The 24,248-nt window shown below is 37.7% G+C and overlaps 1 protein-coding gene across 5 annotated transcripts in view; it reads left to right on the forward strand.

The window, feature by feature from the left end:
• brip1 (BRCA1 interacting helicase 1) overlaps window positions 1-24,248 on the forward strand; it is a 133,281-nt gene that overhangs the window by 35,190 nt on the left and 73,843 nt on the right. For all 5 annotated transcript variants that reach the window (XM_049467187.1, XM_049467188.1, XM_049467189.1 and 2 more), the window contains exons 13-16: window positions 519-659; window positions 1,667-1,828; window positions 17,114-17,273; window positions 17,722-17,843. In XM_049467187.1, the coding sequence (XP_049323144.1) occupies window positions 519-659; window positions 1,667-1,828; window positions 17,114-17,273; window positions 17,722-17,843 (585 nt within the window). The remainder of the gene's footprint in view (window positions 1-518; window positions 660-1,666; window positions 1,829-17,113; window positions 17,274-17,721; window positions 17,844-24,248) is intronic.

Consider the following 24,248-nt stretch of genomic DNA (forward strand, 5'->3'; position numbering starts at 1 on the left):
GATGGAGGTGTGTGATGGAGGTGTGTGATGGAGGTGTGTGATGGAGGTGTGTGATGGAGGTGTATGATGGAGGTGTGTGATGGAGGTGTATGATGGAGGTGTGTGATGGAGGTGTATGATGGAGGTATATGATGAAGGTGTATGATGAAGGTGTATGATGGAGGTGTATGATGGAGGTGTATGATGGAGGTGTGTGATGGAGGTGTGTGATGGAGGTGTATGATGGAGGTGTGTGATGGAGGTGTGTGATGGAGGTGTATGATGGAGGTGTGCGATGGAGGTGTATGATGGTGTATGATGAAGGTGTATGATGAAGGTGTATGATGGAGGTGTATGATGGAGGTGTGTGATGGAGGTGTATGATGGAGGTGTGTGATGGAGGTGTATGATGAAGGTGTGTGATGGAAGTGTATGATGGGTGTATATGATGGAGGTGTGTGATGGAGGTGTATGATGGAGGTGTATGATGGAGGTGTATGATGGAGGTGTATGATGGAGGTATATGTGTGCTGTTTCAGGCGTTCTCTGATCTGAGTGATTCAGTGCGCAGTATAGTGCTCACATCCGGTACTCTTTCTCCGATGGGCTCCTTCTCCTCAGAGCTCGGCATCAAATTCTCCATCCAGCTGGAGGCCAGCCACGTCATCAGCCAATCACAGGTTAGTGCTCTGAAGCAGGTCCTGAATCACCCTGTTTTATTCCTCTGTGAACATTAGACCTTCCATTATCTGCTCCTGCCTGAGGAAATAAAAACACTATACTGTATAACTCTGCTTCACATTTTACAGTTTCTTCTGTTCTAGATTTCAGTGCTGGTTTTAAAATGTAATCAGTTCAGTCTTTGCATTACGGGTGGGCGATATGGCTTTAAAATAATATCACAATATTTCATGGTATTTTTGCGATAATGCGACAAAACAGTACGTTTTCAAGAATACACTACTGCAACAAAATGAAAATTACATTTAATTACTGCATATGATATAATATGACACACCCCCTAACTGAGATATTAAAAATACAAGGATTTTATCAGATTTACAGTAACAGAAATCAGTGATCCAGAATATCACGATACTACTAATAATGCACTCCATATATACAGGATTAAAGTAAAATAAATGATACTGGACAGATATACTCTGTAACTATATATACAGCTCTGGAAAAAATGAAGAGAGCACTTCAGTTTCTGAATCAGTTTCTCTGATTTTGCTATTTATAGGTTTATGTTTGAGTAAAATGAACATTGTTGTTTTATTCTATAAACTACAGACAACATTTCTCCCAAATTACAAATAAAAATATTCTCATTTAGAGCATTTATTTACAGAAAATGAGAAATGGCTGAAATAACAAAAAAGATGCAGAGCTTTCAGACCTCAAATAATGCAAAGAAAACAAGTTCATATTCATAAAGTTTTAAGAGTTTTTTTCATGCATCTTAGCATCATGTTCTCCTCCACCAGTCTTACACACTGCTTTTGGATAACTTTATGCTGCTTTACTCCTGGTGTAAAAATTCAAGCAGTTCAGTTTGGTGGTTTGATGGTTTGTGATCATCCATCTTCCTCTTGATTATATTCCAGAGGTTTTTAATTTGGTAAAATCAAAGAAACTCATCATTTTTAGGTGAGTACTGTAATTATGGGATGTTGTGTTGCAGGTGTGGGTTGGTACAGTTGGAATGGGTCCTCAGGGTCGGAGGCTGTGTGCTACGTTTCAGCACACGGAGACGTTTGCGTTTCAGGATGAGGTGGGGGCGCTGCTGCTGAAGGTGTGTCAGACTGTGAGTCGGGGAGTGCTCTGCTTCCTGCCCTCATACAAGGTACAGTTTATACAGTCTGTTCTGCCTGATCCTCACCGGGATCTAAAAATCCTCCACAGCTTATAACAAACAATGAAATACCATCTCGTCAATGGTGTAACACCCCACTAACTATAAACACATCCTTATCAACTGTCCAGCCCATAACCATAATCTTACTATCAAGAAAAGAACATAAAGGACTTATTGGAAAAACCCACCAGGGAAGATTTTAAAGTTTTTATCACATCTTAACCTCAAACATCAAATTTAACACACATGTAGTGAGTTTTTTAATCTTTGAATCAACTATACTATATCTACACATAAAACAGTGTATTCCACAAATAGCCAAATTTGTGCTGGAGTGGCAATAAAACCCCAACAACCATCCATCTAAAAATCCTCTGTAATGTAAAATATCCTCTGTAAAATGTAAATAAATGCAAACAAATATTACAATAATTAAATAATTTGCAAATTTTATTCATTATATAATATAAAACACATATCAGAAGTTTAAAGTGAGGGAAGAACATTAAGAACGTGATGGCAGCAACACTCAAAACTCAAAACTAAAAGATGTAAGAGTTACTAGAGCTGGACATAAAAAGATCATTTTAGGGCGTTTTTTTACACCTGTAGTTAATATATAACAATAACAGATATATTTAAAGATGAAATATTCATATGTGTCATATAGAGAAATAATAGAAATATGTAACCTGGAAGGCAAAGGAATTTTTTGTAAAAACTTGCAGCTGCAGAGCTGAGAAAACATCTTTTAAGATTTTTTTAGAATTGCAATAAAAGCAGGAAGTGATAATGAGATCAGCAATAAAGCAGGAAGTGATAATGAGATCAGTAATAAAGCAGGAAGTGATAATGAGATCAGCAATAAAAGCAGGAAGTGATAATGAGATCAGCAATAAAAGCAGGAAGTGATAATGAGATCAGCAATAAAAGCAGGAAGTGATAATGAGATCAGTAATAAAGCAGGAAGTGATAATGAGATCAGTAATAAAGCAGGAAGTGATAATGAGATCAGCAATAAAAGCAGGAAGTGATAATGAGATCAGCAATAAAAGCAGGAAGTGATAATGAGATCAGCAATAAAAGCAGGAAGTGATAATGAGATCAGCAATAAAAGCAGGAAGTGATAATGAGATCGGTAATAGAAAGTGAAATTTGGTCAAATATTTTATAAAGTTCAGGAAGATATATTAAAAGAGTTCAGGGTTAAAGGAGAGAAAGGAATGGTTAAGTTATATGATTTAGTTATTTACTTAGTTACTTACAAATGTACAGTACAGGCCAAAAGTTTGGACACATCTTCTCTTATTCAATGCGTTTATTTTTTTCATGACTATTTACATTGTAGATTCTCACTGAAGCATCAAAACTATGAATGAACACATGTGGAGTTTTATTTACTTAATAAAAACATGTTTTATATTCTAGTTTCTTTAAAATAGCCCCCTTTGCTCTGATTACTGCTTTACACACTCTTGGCATCATTCTCTCAATGAGCTTCTCTAAAAGAGGTGGCCACCTGAAATGAAAAGTTTTCCAACAGTCTTGAAGGAAGGAAGGAGTTCCCAGAGGTGTTTATTAGCACTTGTTGCTCCTTTGTCTTCTTCACTCTGTGCTCCAGCTCACCCCAAACCATCTGGATTGGGTTCAGGTCCGGTGACTGTGGAGGTTCAGCTCATTTTTTATTAAGTACATAAAACCCCACATGTGTTCATTCATAGTTTTGATGCTTCAGTGAGAATCTACAATGTAAATAGTCATGAAAATAAATAAAGAAAACGCACTGAAAAAGAGAAGCTGTGTCCAAACTTTTGGCCTGTACTGTATTTTAAATATAATCCTGGATATAATTTTCTTAAAATATACATGTTGTTTTGCCCTGTGTCTGTTTTAAAGTGTTTAAAACAAGCTTTAATTACAAAAAAAAGAAGTGACATACAGTATAAGACGTGTATTAGCAGCAGTCAGAGCATAAATTTTAAATGGATTTTTTTGTTTTTGGTTTTGTCAGATAAATAAAATTTGCTTTAGTTGTGATCTGGTGTGTTTAGAGATATATGAGCGGTGAGGGAGGTTTACTCTCTGCAGATCTGCACAGTCTCCACTGGGAGGAGTTGGAGACCGTGTGTTCGTCTGTATTTTACCTGCAGGGCTGCAGATGATCACAGCGGTGCTCACCTGTCCTGAGAGGATCATTAGCGAGTCACCTGAAGCTCTGTGTATATAATTCTATAGTGGAGGTCAGGCAGAGGCTTTGGTTGTCACTTAGCCGCTAATAGCCAAGTCTGGAGTATAATAGATATTAGTAAAACCGCAGAGAGCCAATCAGAATTCCCCCCGGATCACCTTTCAGCTACAAGATCACTTTAGACTCTCACTGATAAACACTTAGTTCTCTATTGTTTATGAAGCTTTAACATGAATAATTAATCCTCGTTTAAGCTGCAGGTCCAGATGAGTCTCATAAAGGGACGAGCAACTTTCTCAAATGACTGTGTGTGTGTGTGTGTGTGTGTGTGTGTGTGTGTGTGCGTGTGTGTGAGACATGATATCTGGTTTAGAAGAGCTGTATATATATTTTTACTGTGTCCTGTAGGTGTTTAAATAGACTTTGGTGTAAAATAGACCTTTGCTGCAGTAAAACATGATAAAAAAAGTTCGGTAACACTTTATTTTAAGGAACACAAATTAGGCGCTTATTAATGTCTTTTTAATATTTGCTTAATAAAGCCTTAATTAGAAATTTGTAAATGATTTATTCACTACTAGACTTTATTCTGTGTTATAAGTGTTATTGGTGCTTAATTAGGGAGGGGTCTTATGTGTAAATGATTAATAATGGCTGTATTAGCTCTTATAGTGCACTATAAACAGTTATTATAGTTAGCACTCTGTTAATCAGATTAGATTATTAAGCATTAACTAATATTAGCTAATTCTACATGTTATTAGTGTAGAATTGGCAGCAGTTTGAGTTTATCGATGTGAGTTTGGTAAGGTTATGTACAGGACTAGGATAGTAATGTTAGCTGAGGTCACTTAGCCTTAGTGTTTTGTTTGTCAAAAGTCTGCCTGTCTTTTTCTGTGTAAATTTCTCACAATTGTTCATATCTACTGTGTTTCTCTGTGGTCTTCATATAACTTTAATGTATTGTAGTATTGGTAATATGCTTCTGGGTGCATTATTCTGAGGAATCATAGAGTTATCAGTTGTTTGTTTTTCATTGTAAATATTGGTTTTGAATTTTTGACAGTGAGAGACTGTGTGTGTATATATATATATATATATATATATATATATATAGTGATTTGTTTTCTATTTAATTGTAAAGCAAACTCGGCATTAGCTAGTTTACTTTCTGTTCTCTCCTTTTGAGAAAGCTGTCTGCAGTTTGTTTTTTATTGGGACTTTAGGATATTTTATAAAAATCTGAAGTAGCAGCAGGAAAACATGTGTATTTATGTAGCTGAAACATCTCAAGCACTTCAGTATATGAGTATTTGTAAAAATCATATCTGAAGTCTTTGCTCCTTCCTTTATTTGGTAATGCAGTCAGTAAGAACTCCTGCAGTATAAATATTAGCCTGTGAGGATATCGTGAAATTAAAGTATTGTAATGTAATTGTAGAATAATAATGCAGCTCATTGTTTATATTTGAATGTATAGAGTATATAGGATTTCTGTGTGGATTAATATTTAATCTGAAAGCTGAGTGGACCGAGCATTCAGTCCTGGAGCCTCTGAGTCCCATCTGAGTATCTGCTGCCTCATTACTATCACTGCTTACCACCAACATCCTGTGTGTATGTGTGTGTGTGTGTGTGTGTGTGTGTGTGTGTGTGTATATATATATATAAACTCACACACACATATATATATATATGTATATACGTATGTGGATGTCTGTGTGTAAGTGTTTTTTTTGTTTATCTGTGTGCATGTGTATGTGTCTATATGTATATCTGTGTGTGTGTATATATGTAGATGTGTGTGTGTGTGTATACGTGTGTGTATACGTGTGTGTGTGTGTGTGTATACGTGTGTGTGTGTGTGTGTGTGTAAGTGAGTTTTTGTATATCAGACGGTGAGGGGTCCTGTGGTCTCTGACGGTTCACCTCCCGCTGGTCGTGCACAGAAACACATACTGTTCACTATTCTCCTAAAGCTGCGGTTAGTAGTGATTCTAACCCCCCCCATTAAACCGCAGTGCCCCCCATGGTCCTCCTCGACCACAGCAGAATAATCTGGGAGTTACTTGGGGGGGACGTTTATTAAATGTTGGTTTGTAAAGGTGAAAGATCTCAGAGAAATGCAGGATGCTTTTAAAGCAGATTAAGATAAGGGCCATTAGTGGTGATGTCGCCGTGCTGTCTGTGTGAAGATGCGTCTGTGCTGGCGCCTGCTGCTCTGGGGGGGGGGGGGGGGGGGTTTAGCGGGTGGTGTCGGGCGGCTGTCTCCGCTGAGCTTCTGTCCTATCCGAGAGTCAGAGTGCGCTGCAGGGTGAATGAGCTAAGAGCCTGAGAGCCCTGCCGCCGGCGTAAAGTGCACCGTCAGCTCTGAGCAGCTCTCACTACGACCATCAGATAATTATTCTCATCTGTACCGGGGACGACTGATCCTGAGGATTCTGTCACTATACCAGTTTTAAAGAAGGATAATCAATAGAATGTAATTGTTAGATAATTGTTAATCTTTAATTGTTAAATATTTCAAAGAGCAACACCAAAGAACTTCTGGAAAATGTAGCAAAAACATTTAGTATCTGATTGTGTGATCTTTCGATAGTGTATTAAAAATATTGTCTGCACTATGAACGGAAGATCTCTATCAGCTGCCGGAGTCCTGAGAGAGCACAGTTGTTCTTGCTCTCTCTCTGGGTGGGTACAGTACAGTAGATGGTGCTCTCTCTTTCCCCTCGTCACTCCTAGGGTGATGTGGATCAGCACAAGGCTGCGTCTGTGAGCTGCTGTATCAGAACCGAGTCGCTGTAGGCGCTTGCCACCGAGCGTTAGCGCTGTGATGCTACTCGGCAATGATTTACACGGCCAATTACCCAACCCACTCATTAGGACTCCCCCTATCACTAGTGATGCTCCAACACACCAGGAGGGATAAGAAGACCAGCACACGCCTCCTCTGATACATGTGAAGTCAGACTCTGCATAAACAACAATAATCGGGTGTTTAAAGGCCTTTTTAAAGGTAAATAAGACTCTATGATAAGTCACTCGGTTTCACGTGTTTCTCAGGGTAAATATTTTGTCGGTAGCTGATGTGCCGCTTGAAGTGTAACACTGAAAGCATTAGCCGCCGCCGCGGCGCTCCGGCAGATAAAACCGGATCCGTCCTCCGGGTCAATCTCATGCTTTATCTGCTGCTCTCGGCTCCGCGACTGCTGGCCTTGCACTAATGGCGGGGCGTGCGAGGCTTCTCGCCGGCAGGTGGCACGGGCGCCGCTGGGCTCCGGCCTTGGCGTGATCGGCGCTGTGATATTTGAGGGCTGAATTATTTACAGCTGCTACACGTTGTCTGCCGACGCCACCAGAGCCGCATGTTTCATTAATGATCCTGGCGAGCGAGCGCCGTCCATTATTCAACAACTGTTTGCTGAAAAAGGAGAAACGCCGGTGTGTCGCCACACTACTGAGCGGAGGAAGAGATGGAGGGAAAGAGATAAAGAGGGGAGCTTAGAGGGGGAGGTGTGAGGATGGAGAGAAAGAGAGAGAGAGAGAGAGAGAGAGAGGGAGAGAAGGTTGATCTCTCTCAGTTCAGTAGCTCAGAGTGCTGCCGCTCTGTTATCATCACATGCCCTCAGAGAGCAGGTCTGCTCTGCCTAATCTAGCGGAACTGCTCCAGCTGACTGATGCATATATTTTGCCCAGAAATCACAATAAAATATTCATATTTAGTTTTGCCTTTCCAAGTTTGAAAAACAGAAAGCAGTCATAACCCCACTTTGTTTGCATTAGTAGCTTCTGTGTTGCTGTTAGCCGTGTCTAAATACTCTGCGAGGAAGTGGAAGTGGAAGTGGAGGGGAAGTGGAAGTGGAAGTGGAAGTGGAGGGGAAGTAGTAGGCGGTGACCCGAGATGTTGTTTTTGGAAATGATGATGTTTTGTATTTAACTCATTTTAGTAGGGAGTAGGGAGATGGCACAATGCAGTCTTTTCTTATACTGTTACCCATATCAAACCTTCAGATTCATTTGATCAACAGATAACATCTTTTCAGAGAAATATGAGATTAATATGAGCTGTGATCATTTAAAGCTCATCACTTAAAGACAAGGCAAGTGTATTTATATAGTACCTTTCATACACAATGGTCCTTCAGTGCTTAATAAATTAGAAAATACAGAGAGAGTCACATAAACATGTAAGAGAATAACAGTGAAAGTGGTAATTAAGATAAAATAAGAATAAAGCATGATTTAAACATGATTAAAACAGTATCTTTAAAAGAAGGAAAGTTAACAAAAGGAATTAGAATAAAAGTGCTGTTACAGAATAAAAGTGGGCGGAGCTGCAGTGTTTTAAGCTGAGCTGAAGGCCTGATCTAATGTAGGTTTTTCAGTCTGGATTTAAAAGTGACAAGAGACACAATATTGGGTTCATGAGAACGAGATGAGACATGATATGGAGTTCATGAGAATGAGTCAAGACGAGATTTTAAAATACATATTTTTTAGAAAACTTTAAAAATGGAAAATAACTTAACGCAAACTCAAGTGTTTCACAAATTAAATCTATAAAAAAGAGAAAGAGTATAAATAAAAAATAAAATCAAAACTTTTCTAGGTCGTATAGAGTGCGAACAATAAGCTCAAACAACAACCAGTCATATTAAGCCAATGGTTTCTGTTTTTTTATCCTGAGTCTCTTGTAGCTTAACTATATATAACCATAATCAGTCATATTAAGACTAAACTTAACAGGACAGAACTAAGGGATTAGTCTTCTCACGCCACGGGATCTCGTCACACTCACTCACTGACCACTTCCTGATAAATCCAGACTAATAAATCTCTTAAACTCGATCAGACCCGCTGTGTTTAGGTGAAGGTGTATGTCAGCAGGTGTGTGTGTGTGTGTGTGTGTGTGTGTGTAAAGGTAAGAGTGATGCATGTGGACGTCTGTCTGCTGTTGTCTGGTTTGGCTTCTCCGTCTGTTTGATGGTTGTGAGGGATGCTGAGCGCCGGGTCACTGCTGCCATGTTGATGCACCTGAGCATCAGCCTGAGCATCAGCCGAGTGTGTAGATTGACATTTTCACTGCGGCTGAGCGTCTGAGCTCGGTCTGAGCCCTGTGGAAAGAGTGCTGCTCCTGTCAGATAATACTGCTGAATTAATCACGAAGGCCACGTGCTCATCCCTCCATAACCACCACCCTCCACCCTCCGCTCTCCACCCTCCTCCACTCTTCACGCACCGGAACCATCCACTCCCCAATCACTAACCTTACACCATCGCCCATTTATCTCCGTTTATCTCCATTTATCTCCGTTTATCTCCATTTATCTCCGTTTATCTCCATTTATCTCCATTTATCTCCATTTATCTCCGTTTATCTCTGTTTATCTCCATTTATCTCCGTTTATCTCCATTTATCTCCGTTTATCTCCATTTATCTCCATTTATCTCCATTTATCTCCTGTCTACTGACTTTAAATAATAAAAACTATGTTTATTCTTAAGATACGCCACAGAATAAGACCCTACTAATGTTATATTTAGAGATTTCAGGTCAGATTCAAGCATTTTAATAGATTTGTTGTCTAATCATCTGTTTTAATCTAATCTAGTCTTTGTCCTGCATTATATATTTTAACTGAAGTGCTCTACAGACCTCTCACAATATCTATATTTTTAACTATATTTTTTGGATATAGTCCAAGAAATGCTTGCAATAATCAGTATTATTGTCATTTTAAAACCGTTTCCAGTGATAATAAATATAATCTAGTCTTATACTGCCATTACAACTGTAATATCATTAATTGATATGATTTAGAGAATATATATTCAGAAATATCTATAAATAAAAAACTATTGTTAAACTAAGTCAACATTGTCAGCAGCTCATTCCCATAACTGGCCTTTCTTACTAGGAAAAACATCATTTTATATCAATCAATCAATCAGTCTTTTTTTAAACTCAGAAGTACATTGAGAGCAATCCTTATTTTCAGTGCAGCCGAGCATTTACAAACACAGAGATTGACGCGATAAAGAAAATAAAAACTACGTTTAATCATTTAAAATTATAAAATAACAGTGAATAAAAGAAAAATGGATAAAAAATAATGTATAAAACTTGAGGTTTAATTGATAAGAAATTAAGATCAAATAAAGATAAGAGATCAATATAATAAACTACTTTAAGCTTTCTCAAACGTTTTTTTAAGATAAAACACACTTTTACACAGTAAAAATATAATAAATAAACATAAATAATATGAATAATAAAATAAAAGCAATAATAATAAAAACATAAAAGAATTGGAATAAGTTAAAGTAATAATGCAAGACTATTAAAAATAAAATAAAGAAAATGAACTAAGAGAGGAACAAAAATAAGAAATAAAAGTTAGGAATTGATCAGATTAAAGAGAACAGGTACTAAGAGAAGAACTATGTTATGTAATGAAAAGGCTCTAACCTGCCATTTCTGTGATACTCCTCAAACTATTAAACACGTTTTAGTAGACTCTCCTGCACTTTTAACCACTAGAAATAACTTTTATAGTATTTTTAAAGATTCCACCAGATAAAATACCTATTTTTCCGTAAGTCCTTCATGGGAAGAAACTGATTTAAGTCTGTGATGCTCGAGTCATGAACATTGTCGATGCCATAAAATAGCTGATATGTGGCTGACATGGCACTAAACACAAACAAACAAACTAAATATTATATAATGTTATATTTAGGGATACCAGGTCAGATTCAGACTTTTTTAATGGAAGTATTTATTTAAACCCCTCAGTCAGATTCTAGAATCAGAATGAATTAATTTGGATTAAAGGAAAACTTTGCCTTTTAAACTAAAACCTGTGGTTAAAAAAGTAAGAAGCTTAGTAGCAGCAGTATTTCTAAATTCTCTCCTCTCAGACGGACTCTCCTCTTCCTCTTCCTCCTCTTCCTCTTCTTCCTCTTCCTCTTCTTCCTCTTCTTCCTCTTCCTCTTCTTCCTCTTCTTCTTCTTCCTCTTCTTCCTCTTCAGTCTGTCAGGATGAGGGATGTGGAAAATGTGCAGATAATGAAACGGCAGCGTGGAGTCAGACGCAGGGCGATGTTTACTCACAGTGTCTGAGAGATAAAAGCATCAGGACCATTACCCCGCGGGCCCCGGCTCCTGCACTGCCACTGTATTATATTTCACCCCTTTTTATAAGACCTTACAAATTACAGCTCTGAGAATATAAACACTGAGTCTCTGAGCCTGAACACGGCCCTGTCTCTTAAAGTCCTGCGCTTTATTATCCGGTTACTCTCCGGCCTGAGCGTGGATTAATATCATTACTCCTCCAGGTAAATTCAGGATGTTTAATACACTGATCTGATCCATTACTCCTATCTGATGTATCTGATAAATACTGTATATGTGTGTTTTACTCGTAAAAACAGAAGCTGAAACTGAAAACAAAACTAATATTTAGAATTAACTAAAAATAATACTAGTTAAACCTTACAGCTTTCTACAAAAAAAAGAAATCCCATGTTTTAAATAGGTATTTTAATAGATAATTGTCCATTTTAAAAAGGTTCTAGTGCTCAGCTGAGATAGCTAATACAGACTGCAGCATGATAATTAATGCAGTTCAGTGGAAACATTAACATGTTCAGTGTGTTTCCACTCTCATACCCACGCAAAAACACTAGTGCATGATTTTATGAGTTAAAATAAGATGTTAAAAGCAAGAATATCAGTTGCCTTAAATCCAATGATGAAAATAAGAAAAGAATAGAGAGATAAAGAATAAAGAAAGAGATAAAAATGAGCAAATGAACAAGTTTAAAACCTGTGGGACTTTAAGAGCAAGAAGTCGTTCTTTTGTGCGATAAGAAATATGTGTAACCATCTTTGTCCTGTAGTATATTATTGATTTAAGTGCTCTACAGACCTCACAATAACTTTTTGTTTGGAAGATATATTTAGAATTATTGTCATTTTTAGACCATTTCCAATGATAATAAATGTATAATAAAGATTTACACTGCAAATACATCCTTAATAACCATTACTTGATACAATTCAAAGAATATATTTAAAAAAAATATCCTAAATAGCACATAAAAACTATTGTTAAACTAAGTCAACATAGTGAACAAACAGCTCCTTCACTGTAACTGACAGGCTCTCCTTTAAAAAAAAAAAGCATAATGTGAAACGTTGTCGTCAACAAAAATGAATGAGATCATTTACTTAAAGTCCATATTATTGGTATTTAATGAAAAACAAGTATCTCCAACTTTTGTGGATTTCTATTTTATAACATAATTTGAACAGACAAACTGTCTCTCACACTGTGACAAAATTTCCTGGTGAACAGACCAATAAAATATATTTCAAGATGACTTAAAATAAACTCTTTTACATTGACTTTTGTTAAAGGTAGGCGTGGGGGATTTATCGCTAAAATAATATCACAATAATTCATGGTATTTTCGTGATAACGATACTCTTGGTTATATGACAAAACACTCAATTTTTTAAAAATATATTAAGAATACACTACTGGAACAAAATGAAAGTTGTATTACTGCATACGATATATGAAATGGCACAGCCCTAATAACTGAGATATTAAAAAATAACAGTTTGATCAGATTTGTAACAGAATAATAATAATGCTACACTTCAAATATCTCCATATATCCAGGATTAAAGTAAAATAAATGATACTGTACAGATATAATCTGTCTCTAGTAGATATATAATGGGAAATGAGAACAGTGTGAATTTTTCTTTTGAAAAAAAAAACAGTAAAAAAGTAGAACCCTGATGTGATAATTAGAAGTGGTTGATATGGCACCATGTTTGAGGGTATAATAACAATATAGGGTTGTCGCGATACCAAAATTTTGACTTTGATACCGATACCAACTGTAGTATCACGATTCTCGATACCAAAACGATACTTGGAAGAAAAAAAAAACAATAAAAATATCTGAACATAAAATGTTTATTTTTGACTGAACTGGATTGAACACTGAACAATCGGTGCAAACGCTTTGATTCTAAAATGAAACATTTGAACAAAAAACAAGTTTCGTTATTATAACCTTAACTATAACATAATTATCTAAACACTTCCTAAAAACTAAAACTAAAACCAGAGGTAATGGTAGCCTGACTATGTGAACCTGACGGGCGGGCAGAAGTTAAGTTCTGAATAAGGAAAATAAAGAGACAGAAGAACATTACAATGTTATGTTCATTTTAACACTCACTGCTCCGTTTTATTAATCAACCGTTTTTAATAAGCCCATGTTCAGTAACGAGCAAGCAGGCTACGTGCCTGACCACAGATTTGCGATGGAAACGCGAAAACGTGAACATCTTGAGTTCATGTTTCACAGCCAATGGGATAATGGAGAAATAGAGAAAACCACGGGTCCAAAACAAAACTCCTGCACACTCCTCTCCGTGTTAACGTGATTTACTAGCAGTCGCTAGTAAATCTTAGTAAAGCTACAGACAGAGTGTATCTTGACTAACTCCACTAACCTGTCGACTTCTCAGCTCTTTGTAGAGATCAGGGTGCTTGTCTGCTAAATGAGCGAAATATGATCAGAATTATGTTAAATAACACTAACATAGAAGCATAGAACTATTATTTAATTAAAATGATTTTTAAGAACAGCTAAACACAGTGCTGCAGGTCAAACGCGGAGGCGTTCACGTGCGAGAGAGAGAGAAACAGAAAGAGACACAGCGAGAGTGAGAGAGCGAGAGCGAGAGAGATTTGCGTGTTCTGGTGTGAGCTACTCACAGGTAAAGGTTCTCTTTTATCTCCTCGTGCTCATATTCTAGTCCCACACATAATTCTGCAGCTCCCTCAGTGTTTCTGTCGTATTTTGCAGTTAGCGCGAGCGCTTACAACTAACACCGCGGAGCGCGAGGTGCCGCCGCGCTTGTGCCGAATCCGCTACTGAATCCGACTCCCGCTTCGCGGACAGAATCAGCACAACACCCCCCGCTGTACAACTGCGGGGGTGAAAACAGCGCTAATAAATAAAGTAGTTTAGTTTCACTTTCAGTTTTCGTTATTTTATTTAAAAATAAAAATATAAATAAAAAACAGATGCCTACATCTCAGACTATTTTCCCACACTTCACTCCTCGCGCCCGTTTTGTCCACAAGTCGCGGACGAGAGACATCTGTTATTTTAGCCGTCGCCATTCTACACTCGCTGCTGCTCTGCTGGCTTGCGCGTGCGTGTGTCGCTCTCAACCGAGTCAAATGAATCGATTCACACGTGAATCGATTCATTTATTCAGAACACTAAGTTTATCTGAATCCTGCCACACAGACTGCTGCGGTGTGAATCAGTTTTCTTATGAACTGAATCAAATCGCGCCTACTAATTTGACTCATTTGAAGCTAGTGACTGGGCTATATACAGTATCGAAAGCATCGAACGCTAAAGAACCGAATCGTTTGTGATGACGTGGTATCGAAAAAGAATCGAACCTTCGGTACACCGTGCAACTCTATAACAATAATCACCAGATTCAAAAATGTTGGTGATATTATTGCATACGATATAATATGGGACTCCCTTTATTGAAAGTTTAGAAGGTTTTCTCTCTCCTGTAAAATTGCTGTTCTGGAGATACTTGTTTTTCATTGGACAGCGATGATACACGTGTCGTCAGGATCACGTTCCAATACACTACCGCTGCCCTGGCTAGTGAATTGGGACACGGCTGAAAAAAAGCACTCTTATAAGGAGATTGGGAGCCCGAAAACATGCAGAAAAACGAGAACGGGTGGAAAGAAAAGTCACGCTGAGCGCCAGAGAGAGACGGGGGAGGAATGTAAACAAAAGCTCACCAGAGAAGCATTTTATTTATTTATTTTTTTATTATCATAATTATAGTTCAAAAAACCTCATGGGCCAGATGTTTTACGGTTACGGGCCGCCTATTGCCGACCCCTGGTGTATGGGTTAGATTTGCGCCCATGCGACCGTAGATTACACTCACAGTTTGCTGCCTCTGGTGGTCTGGAGGAGTGAAACCAAAGCCGCTCTTCTGCAGATGTTGTGAAGTTTCTGCTGACTACAAGAAGAACTTCTGCGTGACCCTTCTAACACGTTTCCGAGTCAGTGGAGAAATGCTGTGATTGGGAAGTCATGCCTGTTCAAGAGGAAAATCCTGAGCGCTGAGACTCGACTCGCTCTCCGTGTGGAAGAGGCTTTTAGATCAATGTTCCTCCCCCGAGACTCTCTGACTTTTTGCACAAACAATGGCGCTACAACAGTGATTTTATTATGGGGAGAGGAGGAACTTCATGCTCAGTGAGGAGGAGGAGGAGGAGGAGGAGGAGAGGGGGAGGGAAATGTCATTCTGTGAACTTTACCACTGTAGTGATGGAGGTTTAAAAACGCACACAGTATTCACTGATCAAATGGAAATTGATCATGAAGTGTCGAGTAAGGTGAGATATTTTTATTTTTATTTAGAAGATTTATTCATTTCATTACAAACAAAATATATTTTATATACAGAAGAACAAAAATACAAATCACAAATAAAATAAAAGGCAGCAGAAAGAAGAAAAAAATCTTATATATCTGCTCCTTTTATCCTAAAAATAATTTAGAAGAATAGTGAATTTCCAAAAAAACTAAACTAAACAAAAACATCAAATCCTTCTCAAACAATAGTTTATATAGTTACACATTATACTCAGCAGTTTCATATTTTTTTAATGAATCCATGTTTATCATTCTATTAAACACATGCTGATCTAACATTTTAACATTTTAATCACTATCCAAATTATTCCATAATCTTACTATACAAAATTCAATTGGATGTTTGAAGGTAATGTATTTTTATGAGCTTTATACATAAACAACAAAATATAAAAATCAACTAAATCATAGAATTTCAATCAATTCAACTGATAAAACAGTGATTTAACAGTGTATTTGATGGATGACTCTAGTGTAATTCTTTCTAGTAATAATTCTTACAGCCCTTTTCTGTAGAATAAGAATAGAATTTGTAATTGTTTTGCACGCTTTCCCCCAGACTTCCAATACTGTAGATCAAGTGTGGAACATTTATGGCAATAAACAACATATACAGAGCTTTATCATTAAATAACTCCCTCACTTTGTACAATAATACAGTATATTTAACCGTGGCTAGCATGCTCATTATTAGAGTTTAAGGCCTGATATTAGTGAACAGTACATTCAGTGTCACCTGAGTACTGGGACTATATCATAGGAGGCATTATCATCCACAGTGGACAGTGCAGTGTGTAATAAAGATCATGACTGGTGGAAAGGGGTGTGCCATATTATATCGTATGCAATAATATCTCCAAAATGTTTGAATATGGTGATTATTAATATTATACCCTGTAATATGGTACCATATCACCCACCCCTAATTATCACATCAGGGTTCTACTTTTTTACTGTTTTTATCAAAAGAAAAATTCACACTGTTCTCATTTCCCATTATATATCTACTAGATACAGATTATATCTGTACAGTATCATTTATTTTACTTTAATCCTGGATATATGGAGATATTTGGAGTGTAGCATTATTATTAGTATCATGATATTCTGGATCATATCATATTGTATGCAATAATAAAATTTTATTTTCTTATTTTCCCATATCGAGTATCGTTATCACGAAAATACCATAAAATATTGTGATATTATTTTAGGGCCATATCGCCCACCCCCCTACTGGCAGTGAAAGTGTATCATTATACTGTATTATTTCCTATTGTCATGCCCGTGTACATACTTATACAGGGTTTCCTTTTTGGAATAAGCTGCTTGAGTGTATTTAAGAAACAAAAAAAAAAATATATATATATATATACTTATTTAGAGCACTTGGGATACAAGTTCACACAAAGTTCAAATTTTTATTCTAAAAATTGACTTTTTGTAATGCCTTACAGTGTGTTTCATGACATTTTTAACATATGATCACAGAACAATTTGATTAAATCCATTTTAATGTGTTAATAATGATGTGTGTGTGTGTGTGTGTGTGTGTGTGTGTGTGTTTAGCTGCTGGATAAGCTGAGGGATCGCTGGATGAACACGGGTCTGTGGGAGAAGCTGGAGGAGTGTAAGGCCGTGATCACAGAGCCAAGAGGAGGAGCCAAGAGCGACTTCGATGAGCTTCTGCAGACTTACTATGAGGCCATACGGCAAAGTGGATCCAGAGGTATTCACACCTGTTCACACCTTATCACACTTTATCACACTTAAGTCTGTGTCTGTTTTGTGTTTTTCCTCTTTTTTTGGTCCTCTGTTCCTAGTTATGTGCTCTGTGAGCACATGGCCTTGTTGTATTATTGTCCTGTCTCTGCCCTAGCCCCGCCCTATTTTTTGTTTGTAACTCCGCCCCCTTGTTTCCTTCCCCAGGTGTTCCTCACCCTCTTTGTGTATATAGGCCTCTTTGTTTCAGTGCTCCTTGTTGAGTATTTTGTGTTTTGTTTGCCTGTGTGTGCTCTGTGTCTGGTTAGTGTATTTTTAATGTATTTGAATCCATAGTATATTCTTGTTTCTGTAGTCTTATCTAAACTCTAGTCTGAAATCACTTTTATTCAAGTTGTTACTTGAGAGATTTTTACTTTTTAATATGTTTTTATTAATAATTTTCTGTTTTTCAGATGGAGCTCTGCTGATCGCTGTGTGCAGAGGGAAAGTGAGTGAGGGGCTGGACTTCACTGATGATAACGCGAGAGCAGTGGTCACTGTCGGGATTCCCTTCCCCAACATCAAAGACCTTCAGGTAGCGTAAAACAGCACTCAGCATATCGATACCTTATGACTTATGATATAAAAAGTTTTAAAAAGTTTGGACACACCTTCTTATTCAGTGTTTCTATTTTATATATTTTTTCCTACATAGTAAATGAATAGTGAAGTGATCTATCAGATTATGAAGGAACACATAGTGAATCATGTAGTAACTTAAAAACAGTGTTAAACAAACTAAAATACTCTGTCACTCTTCCTTTCCTGGGGTGGTCCTGATGAGTGCCAGTTCCATCTTTATAATGTTTTTGATGATCTTTTGTGACTGAACTTGAGGATACTTTCAAACTTTGTTCTTTACTTAGTTCTTCTTAGTAGTTTTTGCCATAATATAAATCAAGCAATCAACCTTTATTTATTCATTGAGGGTGACCCTTATTAACAATGCAGCCGAGCATTTACAGTTTAAATGAGATCGAAAACATTTAATAAGAGATTAGAAATAATAAGGAACAAAACAGTGAAAAAAAAAAAGATATAAAAGAAACACAAATTTTAAATCATTGTTTAATGTAGCTGAATAAATTATATATGTAAAAAAAATCTAAAATGACCATGAAAAATTGACACACAAAAAAGTAAAGATTTTATAAAATATAAAATGAAGAAAATATAATATTAAAAGAGAAGTAAAATTATAAGAATGATGAGAAATGATAAAATTAATAATAATGAACTAAGAATATAGAAATCAAAATAAAAACATAAAAATAAAAAAGACATAACTAGATAAATAAATTAATTAAAAACATAAAAAAGAACAATTTAATTATTAAAATATTAAGAAAAAGATAAACTAATTTCTAATATATAAAAATATATATAAATTGTAAAATGTTTTCTAATTTCTGGTATGTAGTAAATACCATGCTGTTGAGTTCCCTGATGATTCTGTAATGTAATAATCAGCATTTTCTTTTACTTTTATTTACTTTCTATTTACATCATGTGTTGTTGTTTTGTCACGTCTCTCTTTTGTGTTTTATTTTTGTGCATCTTAAAAATCCCTAAAAATCCCTCTGTAACCCCTTCTCTGTGCCGATTCTGACCTTTACCCACCCCCCCCCCCCCCCCCCCCCCCCGTCCTCCTGCTGTCAGAGCGCCGTCAGTCCTCTTTAACTGCGTCTGTCACCGTGAAGACGTGTGCAGATGATTGATGCTTCACCTCAGCAGGAGCTGCTGCTCCTCTGGGGAGGAACTTTGATTTTTGCGCTTCTGCTCGAGTGGAAAGAGATTAGTTTTGCTGTTTGAACACGACTTTCAGGTAGAGGAATATAATCAGCAGCTTGTTAAAGGTTCTCTCAGCGTTCTGCTCGTGTGATGAACTGATGGCACAGTTCTGAAACCTTTTCATGCCCTAAATTCTGAATTCTCTGAAGTGTTCACTGTGTTGTGTCCCCCCAGTCTGTACCCAGATTATTTAAACTCCTACAGACACTCAGGCTGGTGCTGAGTCTACGTATAGAGAGAGAAAAGAAACAACATTGTGTTTCTGAATAAAATAGTTTCAAAATAAATCATAGGAACCGTTTTCAACTCTCACTCTTTAAAGAAACTTTCTTCTACTTACATCTTATGCGATCAGAGGCTGTTCTCATAAAGTATTTTTTAAAAATCTAAATTTTCTTATTTTCTCCCCAATTTACAAATTACCCAATAACCAAAAAATAGAATATAATTGAAAAGTTACTTTATTTTAGTAATTTAGTTGAAAATGTGAAACTCATATATTATATAGATGTATTAAACACAGAGTGATCTATTTTAAGCATCTATTTCTTTTATTGTTGATGATTATGAAGCTTACAGCCAATGAAAACCCAAAAATCAGTGTCTCAGAATATTTGAATATTATATAAGACCAATTAGTACTTTTGGTCTCTTTAAAAGTTGTTTGTGGAAACTTCACACTAGACCTCAAGGACTGTGTTTTATTATCAATTCTAAAGTCAGTGCAGTTTTGTTTTCCAACAAAATCTTACAGCTTCCCTCTGCTCACAACAACTTTTATGGAGATGCGGATTTTATCAGTTGTTTGTGGCCTGGCCCTATCCAGATATAATCCTGATCCTGAAATGAGGTTAAAGGTGTCCTTCCTCTAAAATCCTCTTTTTCTTGTTGTTTGTGAAATACTGTAGTTCTCTCTGAGTTGTTTATGATGCTGAACATGACGAAACTCTTCCTCATCCTCTTCCTCATTCTCTGCAGCAGCTAGTGAAAGAAAATATTCAGAAAAACGATCAGAGTCGATCAGGAAAAGCACCTTGTCTACATCAACCAATCAATTAGTATTCATGGCCCCGCCCAACTTGGCTCGGGACCGCCCACAGGCAGAGCTGAAGCCGGGCGGTGACACCGTCTCGCCAGATAGGAGATAACTAACAGTGCTAGAAACAGCATGCAGTTCATTCCTGTGTTATTTGTGCGAATAACACATCAGTGTTTATATACTTTACCCAGTAATTCAGAACTAAGAAACAAATGGTTAGAATTAGTCTATGGAGGAAAAACACCACCAGCCAAGTACAATTGAGATAGATAGGAGTATTATATGTTTAAAACAGTTCTGTTTACACTAGTTACAAGTAAAAATCCACAAAACCCTGGGGTGGATTTTAACTTTCTGGACCTGGACTCTACCCACCTCTGTGTGTAAGTATCTATAGGTTTAAATAGGATCTCCGGTGGATTTGGTGTTTTACAGAGACTCTAAGACTAGGTCAGTGGCTGAACTGCATTTAGCAGAGCATTATTACACATGTTGTAAAGTAACATATAACATTATAAAGACTGTAATTAGTGTAAAAATGTCTTTATTTTAAAACGTTTCTAACTGTTGTTCGTCTCGCTGCCTCCTGGTGTTGCAGTGCTGTTAGCCAATCAGAGGTGATATGTTTGCATGTATAAATATTCACGAGCAAGAGCCGAAATCCTATCGTTTCTACCAGCTCACTCCTCCACAGGACTAAAGCAGTGTTATACCGGATCACCGGATCACTTTTTTTCACAAAAACCAGCTCACATGGCATTCATTTATACTAGAGACACAACTATACATTTTTAAATGAATAAAAAAATGTTGGGATGAGATCTTTTATAGATTCTCTCTGAACTTTTAGTCTCTCAGTCTGCAGGTCAGTTCTGAGAGGAAGGTGTTTGGTTGGGTTTTTTAAAGGTGAGCTGCTGAGAGTGAGCTGGTCAGAGAGAGAGAGTGATGAGGAGGAGGAGGAGGAGGAGGTGAGAGTCCTGCAGGGAGGTGACACACAGCTCACACTCACCCCTCGGGGGGTCGGGGGGGTCGAGGAGATGACCCTGTTACTGCAGAGAGAAGAGAGACACTGACACTAATAACTCTCAGAGTGCAGCATCTACTCTACACACACACACACACTATACACACACACACACACACACACACACACACACACACACACACACTAACACACACACACACACACACACACACACACACACACACACACTATACACACACACACACTATACACACACACACACTATACACACACTAACACACACACACACACACTATACACACACTAACACACACACACACTACACACACACACACACACTATACACACACTAACACACTAACACACTATACACACACTAACACACACTAACACACTAACACACTATACACACACTAACACACTAACACACACACACACACACTATACACACACTAACACACACACACACTATACACACACACACACACACTATACACACACACACACTATACACACACACACACACACTATACACACACTATACACACACACACACACACTATACACACACTAACACACACTAACACACTAACACACTATACACACACTAACACACACTAACACACTAACACACTATACACACACTAACACACTAACACACACACACACACACTATACACACACTAACACACACACACACTATACACACACACACACACACTATACACACACACACACTATACACACACACACACACACTATACACACACTATACACACACACACACACACTATACACACACTAACACACACACACACACACTATACACACACACACACACACTATACACACACTATACACACACACACACTATACACACACTAACACACACACACACACACTATACACACACACACACTATACACACACAACACACACACACACACACACTACACACACACACTATACACACACACACACACTATACACACACACACACTATACACACACTATACACACACTATACACACACACACACTATACACACACACACACTATACACACACAACACACACACACACACACACTACACACACACACTATACACACACACACACACTATACACACACACACACACTATACACACACTATACACACACTATACACACACACACACTATACACACACAACACACACACACACACACACACTACACACACACACTATACACACACACACACTATACACACACAACACACACACACACACACTATACACACACTATACACACACTAACACACACACACTATACACACACAACACACACACACACACACTATACACACACTATACACACACACACACACACACACTATACACACACTATACACACACACTACACACACACACTATACACACACTATACACACACTAACACACACACACTATACACACACACACACACTATACACACACACACACTATACACACACACACTATACACACACTATACACACACACTACACACACACACTATATACACACACACACACTATACACACACACACTATACACACACACACTATACACACACACACTATACACACACTATACACACACACTACACACACACACTATACACACACTATACACACACTAACACACACACACTATACACACACACACTATACACACACACACACTATACACACACACACACTATACACACACACACTATACACACACACACTATACACACACTATACACACACACTACACACACACACTATACACACACTATACACACACTAACACACACACACACTATACACACACACACACACTATACACACACTATACACACACACACACACTATACACACACTAACACACACTATACACACACTAACACACACACACACACTATACACACACACACACTATACACACACACACACACTATACACACACACACACACTATACACACACTAACACACACTATACACACACTAACACACACACACACACTATACACACACACACACACTATACACACACAACACACACACACACTACACACACACACTATACACACACACACACACTATACACACACACACACACACTATACACACACTATACACACACTATACACACACACACACTATACACACACAACACACACACACACACACACTACACACACACTACACACACACACACTATACACACACAACACACACACACACACTATACACACACTATACACACACACACACACTATACACACACTATACACACACACTACACACACACACTATACACACACTATACACACACACACACTATACACACACACACACACTATACACACACACTACACACACACACTATACACACACACACACACACTATACACACACTATACACACACTAACACACACATACACACACACACTAACAAACACACACACACTATACACACACACACTATACACACACTATACACACACACACACTATACACACACTACACACACACACTACACACACACACACTACACACACACACTATACACACACACACTAACACACACTATACACACACACTATACACACACTATACACACACACACTACACACACACACTACACACACACTACACACACACACACACTACACACACACACTACACACACACACACTATACACACACACTACACACACACTACACACACACTACACACACACACACTACACACACTACACACACACACACTACACACACACTACACACACACACACTACACACACACACTACACACACACACTACACACACACACTACACACACACACACACTACACACACTACACACACACACTACACACACACACACTACACACACACACTACACACACACACACACACTACACACACACACACTACACACACACACACACACTACACACACACACACTATACACATACACACTACACACACACTACACACACACACACACACACACACACACACACTATACACACACACACACTACACACACACACTACACACACACACACTACACACACACACTACACACACACACTACACACACACACTA

Source organism: Astyanax mexicanus, chromosome 18 (genome assembly GCF_023375975.1).
Source record: "Astyanax mexicanus isolate ESR-SI-001 chromosome 18, AstMex3_surface, whole genome shotgun sequence".
In the NCBI taxonomy this organism is placed as follows: Eukaryota; Metazoa; Chordata; class Actinopteri; order Characiformes; family Acestrorhamphidae; genus Astyanax; species Astyanax mexicanus.